At 40.5% G+C, this 19,647-nt stretch overlaps 1 protein-coding gene across 1 annotated transcript; it reads right to left on the bottom strand.

Moving 5' to 3' along the window:
- Positions 1-11,225: 11,225 nt before the first annotated feature.
- LOC111262440 (mite group 2 allergen Tyr p 2) lies at positions 11,226-18,071 on the bottom strand. Its single transcript, XM_022836705.2, has 4 exons — positions 17,521-18,071; positions 12,938-13,045; positions 12,421-12,602; positions 11,226-11,640 (listed from the first exon to the last, which is right to left on the bottom strand). The coding sequence occupies exons 1-4, from the start codon at positions 17,603-17,605 to the stop codon at positions 11,485-11,487; spliced, it is 531 nt and encodes a 176-aa protein (XP_022692440.1). The 5' UTR covers positions 17,606-18,071; the 3' UTR covers positions 11,226-11,484.
- Positions 18,072-19,647: the final 1,576 nt, after the last annotated feature.

Raw genomic sequence — 19,647 nt, 5'->3', positions numbered from 1 at the left:
ACGCGATTTGTGATCAAATAGATAAACATAATAAATCGAGCTAACGTGGCCAGTTGATATGAAACAAACGATTGCTGTAACACCTAAACACACAATTCTACCCCCAGTCGATAAACATATCCCTTTCCTACGTATATATATACACACACGTACACATAAATTTTGACGTTGTTCAGAAATCTAACATTCCCTTTAGTACACAGCCATAGAATAGAGAAAAATTAAAAATCGGCAGGAAATTGCATGCAGTACACGCTTTCTGAAAGCTCACCTGCCCTTATATGTAGGTTCATTGTTCATGTCGTGACACAGCCAAGTACGTACATTTATCTCCCCATTTTCAATAACATCTGCCAACATTGTCAACCGTAGACACACGCCTGCATAATAATAATAATAACAATGGTACCTCAAAATATCTGTTCAGCAATTGTCTTCTCATACGAAGAAAATCGTACACGTCTACCCGTCGAAGCCGTTGTTGTATCTAAGAGAAATAAGCAGTATTAATCAACGCATGACTTCGACATTACGACAGGATATCGCGATATACAAACGAGATCCCTCTTTTCCGCGAAACAAAAGCTGGACGCCCAATTCAAAATGAAATTCACCACGCAACACAATTCATTAAAGAATTGGCTTCTACGCAGTAGAAAAAAGTTGTCCTGTAATTAATGTCCGCGAAGTGGTTAGTTTTCAATGTAGGAATAGAAATGAAAAAAGAATCAATGCATCCTACTATAATAGATAAAGTAAAGTCTCGTAGCATAAAAGATCTGTCGAAAGAAGTGAAGATCGGTCGGAAATCTGCTAGGAACTCGCGCGTTCTTCGGCGTGGCGTAATTTGAAAATAATTAAATTATTCCCTAAATACGGTCACGGTGCGGCGATTCGAGGTTTCGCCTGCCGTGCAAAAACGACAGAATTATGGGGCAGAGACGAAGGAGCAGCATAAGACATTAGTAGTTCGCCTCCCGACCAATCGCCGGCTGAAGTCTACAGTTTGGAGTCCCTATTCTTGTCTTGCAATGACTACTCGATACAAGCTGAAATTGAGAAACAGAAGAGAGATGGAGCAAAGCATTTGGAAGCCTGCATTGAGTTGCGCGATCCAGTCTGCCAGTTCGATTCGCTTATGCCAGGGGAGTTCGTCTTGTGGGCGTCTAATACAGACGGCCGACCGTGGATTGCCAGTCAGTGAACGTCGATGATGCCGAGGGGGACGTTATGAGCTGCAGTCACGAACAGAATCACAACCGATTCATAAACACAGAGAGTCATATATTATTAGCATATTTAATTTGAGTACGTTCCATTTTGCTAACCATTATAAACGGTGTGTAAGACAGTTAAAATATATTGGGTATAAAATTAATATTTTCTATCTAAGCTACTTAGTGTGTAGGCACTAGTTATTGACGTATATTTCCGTAAACTTAGATCAGGGTCCGTACACAATTCACTGTGCAAGAAAGCTCTTAGCAATATTGCGGGTTACAAAAATGTTTATACAGTCTTCACGGACATGCGTGCTACACTACCCTAAACGATTACTAGCTAACTATCAGCTGTAACAAATTTAGCGAAAAGACAGAACCTAAAGAGACGCCCGACTATACTCTATCAAAGACCTATCACATCGTTCGTACGATAGTCTCTTACAATGCTTTCCAGTTATTTCGCTCTCTCTGTGTAAACTTTTAAGCCATGAGGCCTTTTAGCTGACCGCTTTGTACGCGAACCCAAGTGACCAGAAGTGCAAGGGCACGGGTCTACTACCCGACTATCCCGTAGTCCTTTTAATGATAGTTTCCGTTGGCTACCGACCGCCGCCGTGTTCTCGGTTGATTATCACACCCACGCGATAACCCGTACCGGGCAACATGGCTTTGCACCGGCTAGGTATGGGATACCCCACGCATTTCGATTATCATTCCTTTTATCTCGTATTGACCGTTGGTTATTGTTATTCAGTTGGCGTTTAGTTGTATCGTAGCAGAAGCAACGACGTCGATTGCTTTCGTAAGTCCACATTCAGATTTCGGCCGAAATCTAGTTTTTTGCTTAATGGTATTATTGGCCTGTTTTGCTGATCAACGCGTACCTTCAGGCTATAGCCATATAGCTGTCGAAGTTGATGCCCACAGCGGTTATCCAGGATTGATCATCTTTACACGCTCAATCACTAACTGGTTACTTATCGACAGTAGTCAGTGAGGACTGAAGTCGAATGATTGTTCTTTTTAGTTAGCGTAGCTTGGCTTATAGAGAACCGCTCATACCAAGCCGGCTTCACCTTGTCCAACAGCGTCAGTGACCACCAAACGGTCATACTCACTTTTCTTGCCCATCTATATAGAATACAGTACGAATATATGTGGTAGTCGGACATTCGTCGTTGTCGATAAGCTCGCGGCCACATCCGCATTCATCCGCCGCTTCAGACGCACCTGCCGAAACGGCCGCGGACACCCGGTACAATTACGGCGCCGGCAGAAAGTCAAACAGGAACGTTGCTTCTTCGTGCTCGTTGCTACCAAAGTGCCCCGAGCGATCCTCACTCGAATACAGAAAGGCCTAACAACGCAATCAGATATGATTATTTACTGTCTGAGCGTACGATTGAGCAGTTCGTTCCAGCCGACCGGACCGTATCATCAGCTACTATTGCCATTATTATAGAAGTGTGTGCTCGATCGTGCTGCTTGGAATGATTGGGTTTTTGCAGCCATTACTACTGTCGCTATCATAGGCGACACCGCGCAATGAGTAAATACATATGGACATGCACATATACAGATGCATCTAGACTTGAGAAAATAAGGGAAACTGAAGATTAAGAATAGCAGCCAGAACCATGCCTACAATAAGCTAACGAGTGTAGAGCGCTAACGATAGGTTAGGTGTCACTGTTAACGCCACCCTGTGCTTTAAATCTTGTACCAGCGAGGCTAAACGGCGACCGATCGCGTAAAGCAGATATGTAAAGAATATGGCATATTAACGGCAATGGCAACCGGATATACTAGGAGCTGACACTGCTTTTTTACTGTTGTTGAACGCTTAAGCGATACCCAGTATCACAGGGCGACCCGGGAGGTACTGCACGTGTACATAGATACACAAACAAATGCACAGTCATCCATACATATATACGTAGTATTTTAGTGTGGAAGTGTAGAAGTGGCGAGTCTCTTTTGTTTCTCTTCCCTCCTACATCTGGCTGATGGAACGGGCGAACGAACGCGGCTACTGAACTGCGAGTTCTTGCCTTGTGCACGAAAGACAGATGCGTGCTGGTGTGATCCTGAACAGGCAGCTCGCGTCGAAGGCAGAAACGATATCGACTATGGACGGCGGAAGGACAATGTCGTTGAGAAGGTCTAAGTGTGAATGATGTTTCTTTTTTTTTGTTAATCACAAAGATTTCACATCTCGACAATGTGTCGATGAACACGATTGCGACGAGCCATAATCAGGATCCCGATAAGACGTCATTTGGTGTAGATATTTGCTTTTTTCGTTAAAATGTGGCTTTTGTCACAGTAGGGGAAATGAGACATCCATAGAAGTCGTGTGTACGTGAAACTTTACGGGGTAGATAAACTTCAATAGAGGTCGATATTTATATTTGCTTAGGTCTCAAGCTTACTTCGAGGTGAAGTCGACAGCATAAGAAAGTGGTAGACCTTCTGTGCGGTTTGCGCGCCTAAGGCCTTGCAGTTTTTCCGGGACGCAAAAGTTAGAGGACGACAAAAAATGGCTAGTATTCTTCGATGGACTAATTATTCATTCATCGTTGCATGCGGATATTGTGGCTAAAGCTGACCATTACATCTGCCAAGTTTGATATAGTGATATAGTTGTGCTAATTAATACAGCGAACGTGAATAGGATGGCAAGGTGTTGATGACCTCTGTGTCTCAGTGCCGGATCCGAAAAACCACAGATGTTTAACAAATGCCCACGTACTTGAAGAGATGCCTGTGATTAGCACCGTACAGGTTACCAGCTATGTGCAATTCGATGGTGATGAAACCACAGCTGTTCATACGAGGACTGTTGTGGAGATCTTGGAGGATGGAGATGTTCTCATCGAGGACTCGGCCGAAATTGATAATGCCGCCAATGCTATCTGCGTTCGACAGAGCGCTCAAGTCGACACGGAATGTTCGCAGATGTTGTTACATTCAGAAACCCAACAGGACCGTCCTGAGTTTGATCCCAAAGCGCCTCCAAGTGATGTCACCGTCGAGCAATGCAGCGACCTAGTTGAAAATAAAGAGCGGAAGGAAGCTAGGACCCATGTCACGATCAGCCCGAACGTGAAGCAGGCCCATGAGGACTCTGCTGGAAAAACGGCTCAAAACGGAGCCCATGACGGCAACGAAAATAGCGGAAACTCGAAACGAAAAAGCATCACTGATTATTCCAGCCTTACTCAGGTGTCGGACCTAGAAAAAGGTCTTGACGAGGAATCGGCGCAAAGCAAAGCTGAACACACCTTTACACCATCCAGTACAACAGCAGTGTCAAAACAAACGAAGCCATTACCAGCCCTCCCAGTAACGACGGAGATCCCTGTCAAGGTTGTCGTGCAACCCAAAAAAAGCCCACCTCAAGAGGATAAAGGCGCATTTCAGAGACCTACAGAGGAGCACAAAGTAGCCGGATCATCGGCGGAAAGGAAAAAAGCACTCCGAAGATCTACGAAGTTTGGTTTAGATGACGTAGAAGCTACTAATTACGAGGCATGTACAGAACAAGGGCCTGAATCGAAAGGAGCACAAGAACACGAGGTGGATATAACGCGCATTAATCTGCCGAGGGTAGTAGATCTCTTAGGTACTATTCGAAAGAAACCTGAAGAAAGTTCCTCGCAAGCCATTGTACGTCCTGCAGAAGCAGGAGATTCACAGGGCGCCCCAGAGCAGATCCATCACTCGAAGGTTGAACCGCCCTCTTTTCAAGCATCAGAGGATTACAATCTAACTGAAGATGATCGTCTCTCTTCTGAGTCTATTCGCCGAAGATCTCTAAGCCAGCTTGGTGTTCGGCCAAAGTTTTCAACACTAGATCTGCTCACTGAGGATATGTCCGATATACGCCTTGCAACCCGAAGGACGTCCCTTGATTTATGCCCGTCCCCTCCACAGAGACAAGCTTCATTAGATACCCAAGACCGGCCAGCAGAGCCTCGTAAAGTCTCTTTTGAGGTCCAGCCTAAGGGCACAACAACACATCGTTCTGAGGGTAGATCTAGGCCATCGAAGGAGCGACGGTTTATAATAGGATCCCCGGAGGATAACTCAGATAACGAAGAACCCCACACGAGCTCGAAGGATTCAATCTTCCCTAAATCCACGGAGGATACCCCTAAAAAAGCAACGAAGCTTATTCGAAAGCAGATTAAACCATCACTGGCCCTCCGCGCAAGGATTCGAAGGCCTTCACGAAATTTCGAAGAAGAACTAACAAAATCCAGCCCACGAGCCGCTCGAGCTCGTAAGCCCAAGACATCGTCCGTTGCACCGGATAGCTCTCCTGTACCGCGAAAAAGTGTTACCAAAGAAACTGTCCAGAAATACACTACTAAGGAATAAGGCAGACCAATGGCATACGAATGCTGTCGTAAGGAAAACCTTCGCGTGCGCATGAAAACCAATTAAGCAGAATATCAGAACATTGTTCTGGCAATAGACTGTGTTTGTGTGAATGCCACTATATCGTATTCACGACTTAATGATTCTTAATTTGCCCTTCAGCTGCATATCGTGACCGCGTAGTAGCCAATGAAGAAACCAACCATAAGCATCGTTTCAATGTGCAGTGATGAATAGCGTACATAAACGCCGACAGTGTATAAACTCAATATTATTACGATAATTTAATTATCCTTATTATTCTAATTTTAATATATATTTTTTGTGTATTAATTTCGATTACTTAACATATAGGTACCTGCTCGCTTTCGTTAAACCTCATTGTTAGTTCGCCCCACAATTAGTTGCATGCAGCTAAAATTCTCTGAATAATATCGGACATGAAGGTGTTTTACTATAATTAGTAATAATTATCATTTAATTCGTCTAGCTGGGTCGAATCTGAAGTGAGCTGTTTCATGCATGTCAAAGAATCTGCTTGTTATTTAAGTATTGAATGTATTCCGTTGAAGAAAGTTGATATACTTGTTTTGATGTATTATTTAGCTCTCAGTTCAATATTATATATGATACTTGATTCATCATTCGAACGGGTAAAGCTGGCCTTGTTAGGGCCTTAAAATTATTCATGTGTAAAAGTCGATCTGATTTCTTTGAATCAAGGCGCCTTACATGCTCAACACCGGTACTTGATTGTCTAGATTGCTCATACGAAATTAAGTATCCAACAAAAAAATCAAGCTGACTATAAACTGAAATACGATATAGTAAAGGTGGCGTACACGTACAGATACGAGCCAGTGGAAATAGGGAGTATGTAAGAAACTAATTTATTTTTGAGAACAATTTGGGGCAACCACGATGTGGAGGTTGCACCATGTAAATGTAGTTACAACGGGGGCATCTCTTCACGGCCAACGAAGCTGAAGCATTTTTAGATGAGATACTGTCAACACTATTATAAGCAATACGGCCTTAAAAACCCCGCAATCATTATGTAGTTCTATTATCATTCAGCAGATTCTAGCTGACACGCACATATGTACAGATAATCAAGAGCAATAAATAATTATTAAGGCGAACTTGTTTTGCATATGAATGAAGTTTGTACTCGTATCACCCATCCGCATAGCCAACAAGGACCAACTGTCATGCCATGTGCCTTTCTCGATGGTCCTACAATTTTCGAAGTGTATCTATCTGATTGAGATCCTTTTAATGGAGGTTATATTTCGTCTATATTCGGTTTCGTCGTAAATGTTAGTGAATTTGGTAAGCATATATAGGGATCGTATATCCTACACGAAATTCCAGCAGGGATTTCCAGCAGAGCGCATAAGCTATACGACTTAAGACTTGGCGGAGTTTGCACAGTTCAAAGCGTTCTTTTACGCTAGCTACCTAGCGGTTGTATTTTTGATATTATCACACCTGTCATACACTAAAATAAACGTTTCAAAGATTACGTCTGGTACTTTAGCCGTTAGGTACTGTTTCAGATGGCAGTCTGGATGAAACGCGTCTATGTTCGGGTTCGAATCCCGTCGCTCGTAAGCTTATTATACAGACTGGTTACTACTGCCCCATCGTAACCGTATCGAAATTCATCAATAAAAACATAACGAGAACGAATAGAATTTGAAAAGGCATGAGATAAGAAATGTACAGTCGATTAAAGCCTGAGATTTTACTTTTACACTGGCCTAACGCATTGCAGACAAATTTGGGACTGTCTAAACTTACTTAAACTTCTGTCATTTTGTTCCTTCGTTCCAATAATCTAAAAGGGTAGCAGTACGTCGGCAGTGCATCAGATCTTCATCGTATAAATCATATATTATCGCAGGTGTATTTTGATTGTTGAACTAGAATAGCTCGCTGGCCTGAGTTTTGGGCCACTTTTTGTTTTATACTTTGAATATTTCTCAGGAAAGATTTGAAAAATTTAATTAGAAACTAATTTTGTCAGAATATATCCTCCACTAACAACTGCATAATGTATCGATAATAATCGAGCGTTGAGTCGGCCAGCATTGAATAAAAATTAATTTGATTTAAAGGTAGGCTATTGTAGCTAAGTTACTAGCTAACAAGTTACTAAGCTGAGAAATACTTATATACTTTATTATTATTGCTAATCTTCGTAAATGAAATTTAGTTCATTTTCTAAGCAACTCCTAAGGAATGAGCTCTAATGAGAGGGTATGGTGTATGGCGGCAAACAAGACGCGCCCATTATGCGTAAGTTTCACAGCGTTTGCCCTCACTAACGGCCGTTTAGTATATTCCATGTTTTCTAAAAATTTGAATGAAATAACCATTCTGCGAAATTCAGAGGTTCCGTCGTTTGCTTTTTCAGAATACGCTCGTAAATAACCCTCTCTATTCGTTTTTACGATGAGATTTTTATCTGAAACGATGCCGATGACTGTAAATCGATCAGTCAAACCTGCTGGAAACGGTATCAAACGAGCGCCGATTTGCTCCGGTAAACCAAGACCAAACCTACGAAACTGCATACATATACATATGTGATGATTGTTTAGGATGCTGTCAGTAAGCGGGATTATTCGCAAGAAGATAAACAAATGATTGAATAGCTCTTCTCTAATGGTCTCAAGCGATTACTTCAGTTACAGAAATGTACTAGATTTGATTTTACACCAAAGTAACACACTTTTTCTGTATAATGACAGCGCGGGGCTCGCCTAAGCTGTTACACGTATGGCCTTCGTCTATCTTCGATTCAATTTCTACTTATACTTCAGGCTAATAAGTGTTACTATTATTACGAGAAATAAAACATAAAGAGGTACAAACTATACCAGAGATCAGTAGCGAGCGCTCATGTTAGCGCACACTGCTTAAACGAAACCTCTATATCATTCAGACTATAATTAGTAACATTTTGCCATTTTGATTTAACAGAGAGACACACAGGATTTCAAGTTACCTTCAGACATTTGCTACTATAGATTTTGCCGAACTTAGCTCAGATTAATAACGAAATGCAGCTAGCACGATTACCTTTGGAAACTCTTGAATTGTATGTAGCTTACGAAAAGCAGAATTAATTCGAAATGTTCCACGCTGCAGTTGTCTCATTAAGCGGTAGCTCGAGCGAGTTGTTTTTTTTGACCGAAATAGTTTAATTCACTCTATTGAAAGCATTAAAAATCGGGAGTATACATAGTAAAATACACATTTACCATTGCATTTTGTTCCTCAATATGGGTCGTCCTTCTGTATACTAGGTTCTATCCGTGGATCTCAGTTATTACGCATGATTGAAAAACTTTGCAAGTGGTTTACAGTGATTTTATCGAACAAGAAGCAAAGCTGTGAGCGCTTAGTTTATGCAAGCTTTCTCGCTTTCTTCAAGCACAAGCGTAATTAATAATACATTGAATAGGCCTAGGACTACGGCATCCTGATGTGAACATTTTAATAAGCTCGACTGCATATGGGACCGTTATAAACGATCAGGCGAGACGCAGCGTTTCTAGAGGCAGGATCGTACCCCATCGACTTCAATGCATCAAGCGTTACACGAACCTAGGGCTATATCTATATCTAGGACTAGGGGAGACGCGTCCGAACCGACGGAGGAAACAGTATTGAAGAAAACCACACGTTTTCCGTGAACGATTAGTGCAACAGCATCTTCATTGCTTTCAGTACATCTAGTTGCATAGTTCAAAAAGGCAGTAGTCTTGAAAGGTGCTGTTCATCTAAAGGACGCTGTTTTACAGCAGTCCTAGCCTGCAGACTGTGCAGAAAGACTTTCACCTCAAGACTCAAACATGTTGAGTCGGTCGTTTTGCATTGTTTAGCACAAATACCGAAACGTTCGGGCCGTGCTTCGAAATTTATGGGGTCTTTGCGGATACGTCGCTGAGCAGAACGATATAAGGCTCTGCTGTATTCCACGAACACAATATGCGTGCTATTAACGCGCGCTAAGTCTCGCTTCCATCGAATGTGGACCCCATAGCCCCCAGGAGTCGCCGAAATGGAAATATCTTCGTTCGTGGGGATTTATTTTATCGATCTTTTTTTCTTATTAAATCTAATCGCTATATGATCAGATAAAATTAACTTATCAGACTGAATTTGTTAGCTTTGAAGACCTAGTAATAAGTTCAGATAGTCTGCTACTGATGCTGAAATGGTTTAATATTTACTCTATTGCAGATCTAATAGAAAGGCAAATTTTGATTCGTTTACCCACGCAAATTGAAATCACCCGCAACAAAAGCCATTAAATCAGTGTCTTCCACTTGCCCTTTACGTACGTTTCCGCTTTCTGCATTTGCGACCTAGTACCGAAGCATACCGAAGCAGAGTTAATCGGCATCGAGCAAACCAAACATTTGTTTCAGAGAGACCTTCGTCCTCAAAAACACACCAGGTCGGCAATTATACTGCTCTAATGTACGTCACGATTTACCTCGGCCAAGGAAACAGCTGAAAACAGCTGAACCACACTTCTAATAGATTGAAAATAATATACGATTAATATGCTTTAAGTTAAAGTTGAAAAGCATTTTAAAAAGGATTTTAAGTTAGTTGAGGACTACTACAACCGATCGCTGACCTGATAATCGAAGTTTCGCATTTGTTAGTGGAATGAAACGCGACTACAATGAGCACCAAGAGATGGGGGTCACATTTACATTGGAGCGATTGGGAGCGAACATGGAGAATGAGCATTCATAATGTAGGAAAAATTTTATGCGTCTACGGTGGCGATCTACGGTGGGCAGTCCGCTGGAATTTGGCTGCCTCCGTCGGTCTACCTCCAGGGGCCCTGCGTTCAGAAAGGTTGGAGAAGGAGAGTATTCTCGATTGAAGTTTGACGCTGGAGCCCTTGGTAAAGCCTGCGAGATACGGCACAAGACCGCGGCACCTGGTGACAGGCTAACCTTCAAGTGTCGTCTATATTGTGGCAGCTGAAACGATTTCAAGCGGTACGTTTATACGTGGAACCGTACATCTTTTTTAGTGGTGAGCAAAGCCTTTCTTTTTTCCTTACTTTCGTTAATCATAGGCATAAGCTGTAACAAGTACCGTTTATATTTATTAGTCAAAACTCAGCATGTTATGATAGATTCGTCGTTTAATGACAGTTCACGCTCTTTAAATTGCTAACCTGCTATGATAAACTGCGTTGAATGAGATGAGCGTTGCTACTTTTTATAAATCGATCATCAGTAATATATAAAGTTTACCGACCTGAGTCCGATTACATAAAATAATCAAAATCTTATTGGAATCAGAAGGTGTTATAAGCTTTGTTCAATCATTTTGAATTTGCTTAACTGTTGACAGGAAAAATTCATTAAAAAAATACATTAGATTTATAATAATCTCTTTAGCGCTTACGAGGGGTTGCGGTAAAGAGATTATTATAAATTGTGCTGAGATAGTTAACAATTAAATAACGTATTCTATATAATTAAAGAAATATATTTCTATAAAGTTAGATACAAATATAGTTATGAAGTTAGTAGTTGTTAACACTTCATTTCCACTGCAGGAATATTTAATATGCATATATTAGAAGTATTATTTTTGCTACCAGCAGTTGATACTTTTTATTCGGAAATGATGAAATGAAGCATTGCCACGTTATCATTCGTACAGATTCATGCATGCTTTTGTATAGTTAATGCATATTACAGTAACAGATTTTTGTCCTGTACGTTGCTCTTCTATACTCACGGCCTGCGTCAGGCCGAGATAAGTACATAAAATATATCCGAAAGATTTAATCAAAGAATTTTTCTTAGAAAATTAAATTTGTCGACCCAATCGCCTATTCGTCATCCTCTTGATTGTCTACGTTGGCTGGTTCCGTTGAGGCGTTAGGGTCATCGATAAGTCTAATCTTCATCGAGAAGCAACCTAGCTTTTCTTCGGCCTCGGACTTCGCGTCATCGTCGATGAAGCGGACGAAGGCCGTAGTCTCAATCTGTAAGTACAGCAAGATTTTTTTAGTATAAAAAACACCAGAACGTAATAACGACGGAAATATGTAAACCGAATTGATCTTGTGCCACAGAATCTGTTAATATGGCAAAATTTTTTGGATGGATAAATAAATAACACGAATGTAGAAATATTAACGGGAAGATACAGAGACGGAGTTTGTCCTTATGGCATAATCTGTAAAAATAGCGCAAAACTTTTCAAACGTATGAGACAAATGAAGCGTATGTAGACACGATAAACATAATGGTAAGATATAACAACAGAACTTATGTCGATACGACACAGAACCTGTAAATACAGCAAGGTCTTTTTGGGCGGATAAATAAATCCAGGAATCACCTAAAACTAAATATGAAATGATACCAAGAACAAATCTGTGTCGTTTTGACAGAGAACAGAAACAGGTCTGTTTAACGCCTTTATGATTCACATTTGTTTGTACGATCATCACGACGTGAAGGACAAATTTGTCCTAAGAATAATGATAATACTAGGTAATGTTGAGCATGCACTAACTGAAAATAGACGCGAAAAAATAAAAAAAAAAAAAACTGTTGGTCACTGTAGCCTGATACTGCCCTTGACAAATTTCAGTAATACGAAAAACGAAGCAAACAATTATCTAGTTTACGCACTCGCCCAAATAATTCCTCAAAAATCCTTAATTTCCAAATGTTCTGCAGATATGTTTTTATTATTTTCCTTTAACCCTGCTGTCTATGATATATCACGGTCTGCTTTCATTTCTGTACTGACATACATTTGGGAACACGCTGAGAATTGGTAGAACCATTGTGGTGGTGTACTCTTGGCCGGCTGTCTGCGGACAGAAATTTTCATTGCCAGGGGTTTTGCACACATAACGCTTAAATCCTGGGAAGGGTAACTCTGCTTCGCCAACGAATCCAGTGATTAGCACCTTAACCACTTGGGCGCTTCGTGCTGTTATAAGATAACAACGTATACAAGGTGTTAGCTTATGCAACTAGACGCTGATGCGCGCCACAATTCAACATGTTAGATTTCAAATTTTTTTTTTTTTAATGTGTATTTTACCCACATCGTAAAAGCTAAATTTATTATTAAATCATTAAAACATTTACCCGGTAAACGAATGTGTTAATATCGTAGTAAATGACCGCGCAAACATGACTCTGAGTATATATGATATATCTGATACATGTTATGTAAACATAAGTTATTTCACTTCAAATTAGAAACGACCGAATAAACTTCAATAGTATGGATATCTACAAAGCCTGTAAACTTTTACTTACGTGGAACATAAGTGACTCTTAGGAGATGATTGTGTCCCCGGATCAACTCACAGAGGTCCTCTTTTGTACAGTTTTCTACTTCAACAGACTTGATTGTCGATAAACCATCTAGTGGGCATAATAGCAACGCATCAATAATAACAATAATATATATATATTAAAAAAACATTTACTCTCTGAGTAAAAGCTGAGATCGCATCATGTGAACAAATACTAACGAACACGTTATGCTAGCTATGTGACTCGTAATGATTAATATTAAAAATGAGGTGTTGTCGAAACGCCATTCACTTTCTAAGTAGCAAAATTGGGAAAAAAAACCACATAGAGCTCGCGTTACTTAGCGTCTGGATGCATGATTAGTTAGAATATAATGTAAATAGTAGTATTTCCTGCTAACTATTCTCATATGTAAATAAATAAAAAAAATATAACTTTTTTTTAAATATATAATCTATTTATTTATTTGTTTTTATTTTTCTTATTTAAATAAAAAAATAAGTTAAATGTTAACATAATAATGATTATTCACTCGCAAATAGTTTTGTCAGGTAGCGGTCGAAATATTGACATACGACAACGAGGAAAAATATTATGTACTTTTCATTGCACGTAAGTACCTGTAATCTATTTTCCTACTTCCTTAAATGAACGCTTGAGTAAAGCGAAAGACGAATAGAACTATTATCGGAAAAAAAAAACAGAAATTCTATTGAAGGAATCTTATTATTACTTGACAAAATGTAATTGAAATGGAAGATCGGTGCCCTAGAGGGACGCGGCCAATGCATGGTCAATCCGTTCGTTTCATCCAGTCGTATACGTTGCTTATCAGCTTTGAGAGCTAACACGAATTTGTATAGTGTACAGGTCACAGAAGCAACGAGTAATACTCGACGATACTCAACAAAGCAAATGACCTTCATTATAACTAACCATGGTAATCATTTGTTACTACGATAAGTTGGTTGGCTAAGGTCCTATAATAATAATAATAACTGCAACTGGTACGGTTTTTGATTGGGTCCTCTGTTTGGTTTCGCTAAAAAATGTAAAAAGCGCCTCCAGCATTGGCAGCAGGTGGTTTTCCATAGAATCAGTTAGGACACAGACTAATTTCATTTTAATGACAGATATAAAACAACGTGAATTATCCGCAGTGGATAATGATCGGATTTTTGAGTAACGAATGAAGCAAAAAATCGTTTTTAGCCAAACCTCTAGACAGGTACGCAGCAGCCGTGTTGCACCTGTCGCTCACAAAGCTTTAAGGGGTTGATTCGGGTATCTTGTACATTATGCATTTTGTAAGCCTGACAACACGCAGGAAACTATTTAGGCACACTCGCTACCTTTCGCCTACAAAAATAAGTAACTAAACGGATAGCATCAAAATCATTTGTTCAATTCGACCCACTTTAATGTGTGGCACTGTTCGGAACAAATTTACCATTACGGTACAGCGCACTGTTGTGCTCCAAAATAATGTGATGGTCATTAGCAAATGTTCTGGGCTTTATGGTGGAATTATTATTCACCCCATACCCACCGACCATAAGTAAGTGTCAGCTGGGTCGCAATTGCGAGCGCACTCGTTTCACATCATTCTGTTTCTAATGTAAGAGCTTAACATCTAGTTATGTTGACTATTGCTGTTTGAGACAGAGGGTCCTTTCCTCACAAAACCAACCGGGCTCTGTTTGGAACCTAGACTCCAGACGGCCCTCGCAAACGTTTCGACCAGTACTCTGCGGAAACCTCTATACTTGAGATAATGAGATATCGATTTTGGTATTGGTGCTTGCAAATGAACTTTCTGTTAACTGGAATTTTATCCTCCGCTAAGATATCGGTGACACACCGGTGTCATACGAGATGATTACGTAATTGGCGATGATATAGCCTACACAACTAATTTTCGACTGCCAAATTGTAAATTCCTAAGTTAAACCTAGCTATAAGAAATACCCGCATGGGCTTGTGGTCTCTTCGTTTATGTTTGGCCGATTCTTTAGAGGGGGCTAGGTCCGTGAAAGCGCAAAGGCAGAAAATGCTCCGATCTAGCATGGCGTTCTGCTCATTCAAGTGTAGCTTATAATGAAAATTTATATTTATTAGTTGTTTATAGTAAAAGGCAAAGCAACAACACTTCTCAAACGCTGAGTTTCCCTAATTTATAACAGTAACATAATCAATTTTCAATTACATAGACGTGATCCCCTTAGAATTCGAACGGAAGTAACTGCAGATCGTTTATTTATAAGAAATTTGGTTACTGTTTCAGCTACTATCTAATTATTTTACGTTAACTTTCTTCTGCTGTGTCTTCTGCTGGAGCTGGAGACCTTCAAAAGGCCAATCTGAATTTTTGCATTTCTCATGCGTAGTCAGTTAGCTCCGTTTCGCAGTGCAACAAGCAGATGTATCGAAGCAACAATCATCGATCATCGTGATGATAATAATAAGCAGCAATTTAGTCAGGAGGCCTCTGGGATAACATCAATGAATTTCGTGCTTGCTTTTGGCTTGTCAGTCCTCTCCGTCCTTGTTTATTGCAGAAATAACCGGAAAGCCGTAAAGTACTCCATAGCAGAAGCTGGCCAAGCAGAAACTCCTCCTATATTTTGTCCCTTTGCTAACTATATAGATTACGGCTCATATTATATTCCAGTTACAAAAGGAGTTCATCGACTGTTTCCGCTAAGCATAATAGAGTCACTCTGACACTATGGCTAATTCCCCGCTAGTCGATATCGAACTTTTTACATGACGCTAAATGATACCACTCTCAGAACATCGTTTAAGTGCTACTCATTCGCTAATCTTATCGGCCTTTTCGGTGGCCTACCCAACGCCATAGATTATCAACAAGACGAATGATCTCGACCCGGGCATTTGTGGGACGTCTCTGGAAATAACGTTTTTCGATCTGCGTCATCACTGTAGGGCCACTGTGGTGGTTTATCGAATAGTACGCAAATTATTCTATAACACGGCGGTGTCTATCAAGACAAATCTCACTAGATATCGTACCAGCATGCTGCCGATTCCGCAGCTAGGACTCAACTTTCTTAGACCACGAGAATTTCTTTCTTTATCCTTTACTGGTTTTCCTTTTGTAGGACATCGAATTAGCGCCGTTTTGTTTGCGAAAAGTGCCTTACATTAAGCAGGTCCAAAAGTGGCTTTGCGGTCGCTAATGGTTTAGAAGACGTTGCCCAGTATGATCCTGTTTGGCGTTCACTAATGCGTGCAAGTTCCATGACGAAGGATATCTGCTAATGTAACTGTGTTTAGTAATGTTGTTGCTTGTCCTATGCTCTGATTTTCGTCGTGTTAGATTTCTTGTAGGAATTTCCTACAGAGACAGTCACGCTGAAGTGGTTAAAAATTCAAATGCAGATTATCATTGGTCCTTCTTTAAAAAAAAAACGCATAATTTAACTTAATAATCAGTTTAATAACAATAGATACTAATAGTGAAAAAGAAACACCGAAACCCCTCACCACCAGTTCGTTATCTCTGGATCAGAGTTCATCTAGGAACAAACGAAAAATCAACGAAATCCACTGTATCTTCGCCTAACTCTTTATCTGATGAAACCTTCGACCTTTCAGGTATAGGATATACTTGCGTTTCATCAGGTTAATGACCAGCCAATGACCTCTATGATTACGAGCTTGCGTTTCGCTGTTCGCAAAATGTGTCTTATTGACACAACTGTGCTTTCGAGAGTTATCAATCTCATAATTTGATATACCCCGCTAGCGACACTATTTTTTGGTCGGCATCAAAAAGCTTCAAGGTACTCATATTTTTGTTCGAGAGACCAATCTCAGTCAACTTGTAGGCTTGTTCCTCATATAAATAATCATAAGTGTTTCGGGTCATAACTCGCATTCTGCTAGTATCTTTGACCACAATGACCGCGGCTGTAATTCCTCGTAATCTCAAATTCGGATCTCTATTTCAATTCTCCGTACGGGGCGATCTTGAGTGAACGCTTGCCGTCTTTAAAAATGGAGGACTACGTTCGGTTTTAGATGCCTTTAGTATATGCGAGGTTTCCACGATGACTGGAAAGCATCACACGATAGTCTTCGTTAGATTCACTGTTCAAACTAATTATTAATGAACAAAATCGAAGGCATTTATTGTGTACAATATTTTACTAGACGGTGATCGATCTTGATAATTCACAGCGATAACGTGTCTAGCTAGCACGTTTTGATAGGAAAGTCTGCCCAGTTGACGAAATTACCATCCAATAAACAGGGTTACAAACACAGCGAAACAACGTACCTTTTTGCCCTAATTTGGCACATTTTTTTCGCAGCTGCTTATTTACTTTCAACCTTTATGCTTATTCGATTATTTATTAGGCTGGTTAGTGCTTGTCGTTTATATGAACAATCGTCTATACAAGCTAGCTGGAGGAATTTCGGCCAAATTCATATTCGTTACACGCAGCTTTTGTGCCCATGATATCGAACATGTATACAAACTGACTGGCCTTCATCAGGCCCCATCGTGTCTAATATATATATATATACCAAATCTAAACAAGTCCTTATTTACTTACCGCACTGCTGTACGTTCTGGACCTTGTAGAGTTCTCCGGCATACGCCGCAGAGGCTATTGCAGCCAGCATGACAAATCTAAGCATTTTGTTAATTAATGATTTGTTCGTCAAAAGAACGCTAACTCAATTAATGACAACAGAGATCCTCTCTCAAGTCAAATTGAATGAAGGCGTTTAACAGGTAACTTCAGTAACGACGATAATCATAGCAGCACCAGCAGCAATCTACAAATGGCCGAGCTGTCGACGATGGACGTCACTTTCACACGCGAAGAGAACGCCTGGCTCACCAGTAACCGTGTACTATATAAGCCGCTGCGGCAATACCCTTCGCTGTTCGCTGCAGACGCACGACGTCGTGTTTTGACACTTTTGACCGCGATGGTAGCAGCGTCATCCCTCGATTAGACACGCGGCCATGTCCACTTTACGGGATTCATTGATGGCAAAAAACAGAAAGGCGAAAAAGAAACGGTTATCGATTCTCTATCGTTGCTTCTGCTACGAGCAGACGGATATTCAGCGAACTGCGAAAGTGAATTAGTAGCGTCGAGCAAGCAAATCGATAGCTTGAGCATTGGTGATACGCCAAACGGAGAGGGGGGCAACTTGAAGCAGTCGAGAGAAAGGAGTCTATGTGACAATATTAAGGGGAGTCGAGTCCGTTGATCGAAGCCGGCGTCGTTGGAGGCGAGGGCGCGTACATACATTCACGATGAACCAACAGTAATAGCGATCGGTCGAAGACAACGAGATCACTCGATCATTTAAAAAGAATTAGATGAACAGAGTCTTAATACAGAGTTACGATTCAGTCAGAAAGTGATGGGCGACAAACGTACAGATAGATTCTTGCCTATTAAGGGCCTCGAGAACCGAGCAAGAAACGGAACGATTTAAAGAAGATTATACTGCTAACACAACGTTGAGGGCGCTTAGGAACGGTTAGGATGGACGGGCTTTCGCGGAGTAGTAACACGATTGATAATATGGAATGTCCAGAAAATAATATAGTATGTTACAGGGAAAACAAAGTCGAAAAAAAGACCTGTCGTTACGTAATGTTATTGTCGATAATGTTAACACAGTTTCGGAGATGAAGTTACAAATTTCACAATTTCAAAACAATACTTTGGTGATATTATTAGCTGTAGAAAATTCATACGCGCGAACTAGGACTTGATAACGCGATCATAACGTCCGATATGTTAAGCGAGGCATACATGTAGTATCAGGTAGATATATTTCACTTCAATGAGCGATAATTAGAGCAATCCGATAGTGGATGCTGATAATTAACACTACTGACGCTTGACGTGTAATTATTGAGCTCTGATAATATATATTTCGAGTCTTACGTTTGGTACGTCCTGGGTTAAGCCTTTGTTTGAATGTCTGGTTCCCGACCGTGTATCTAAGCCAGGCTTTGAACCTGAACCCCACATTATTAAGTGTCCCTATGTTTAGTACGCAGGGTCAAATCAACGCCTTTTTTTTAGAGCATCGCGAGTGAAAGCTATTGTACAGGTGTGTCCTTAATATCTAGTAACGAACCAGCTGTATAGAAAAGTGCTACAGATCAATAACCGTAGTGTAAGTTGAGAAGTTCGTTGTAGACCGAAGTGATCATCGGTAGCTGATATCGACAAAGTTCCTTCGGTTTGCAGAGAATGTGTGAACGCTGTTTAGCCTCGAAGAATCGTAGTTTTATCCATGTGTGCTGCTCGTAAAGGCCTAATAATAGTTGATGAACTCGTCAGCGAGGCTTTTGCACAGATACGGTTGGCTTTTTGGTGTTAGCCAGGGCAATCTATAATATATTGTAAGTATAAAAACGCTAAATTGTTTATATAATAGCCTTCTCAATAAAAAAAACAATGCTGTCTTAGTCGCCCATTTACTAAATTACACTTTGTTCAGGTCTAGCAGAAATAATATAAAAACACAATCCTGTTAGTCTTGTCCTGCGCATCAGCCGCGGTATAAGAACAGCGTCGAGCTGTAGAACGATTCACAAAAAGAGTACTAGTATTATTAGACTAGTCCTCTTTCCACATAAAGCGTTGTTCCGCTCCTTGATGTCCAAAAAATAATGAGGCGTACGATGCGGGGTTAACATGTCGACA

Source organism: Varroa jacobsoni, unplaced genomic scaffold (genome assembly GCF_002532875.2).
Source record: "Varroa jacobsoni isolate VJ856 unplaced genomic scaffold, vjacob_1.0 scaffold_663, whole genome shotgun sequence".
Lineage (NCBI taxonomy): Eukaryota > Metazoa > Arthropoda > Arachnida > Mesostigmata > Varroidae > Varroa > Varroa jacobsoni.
This window is presented reverse-complemented; position numbering and strand designations above follow the sequence as displayed.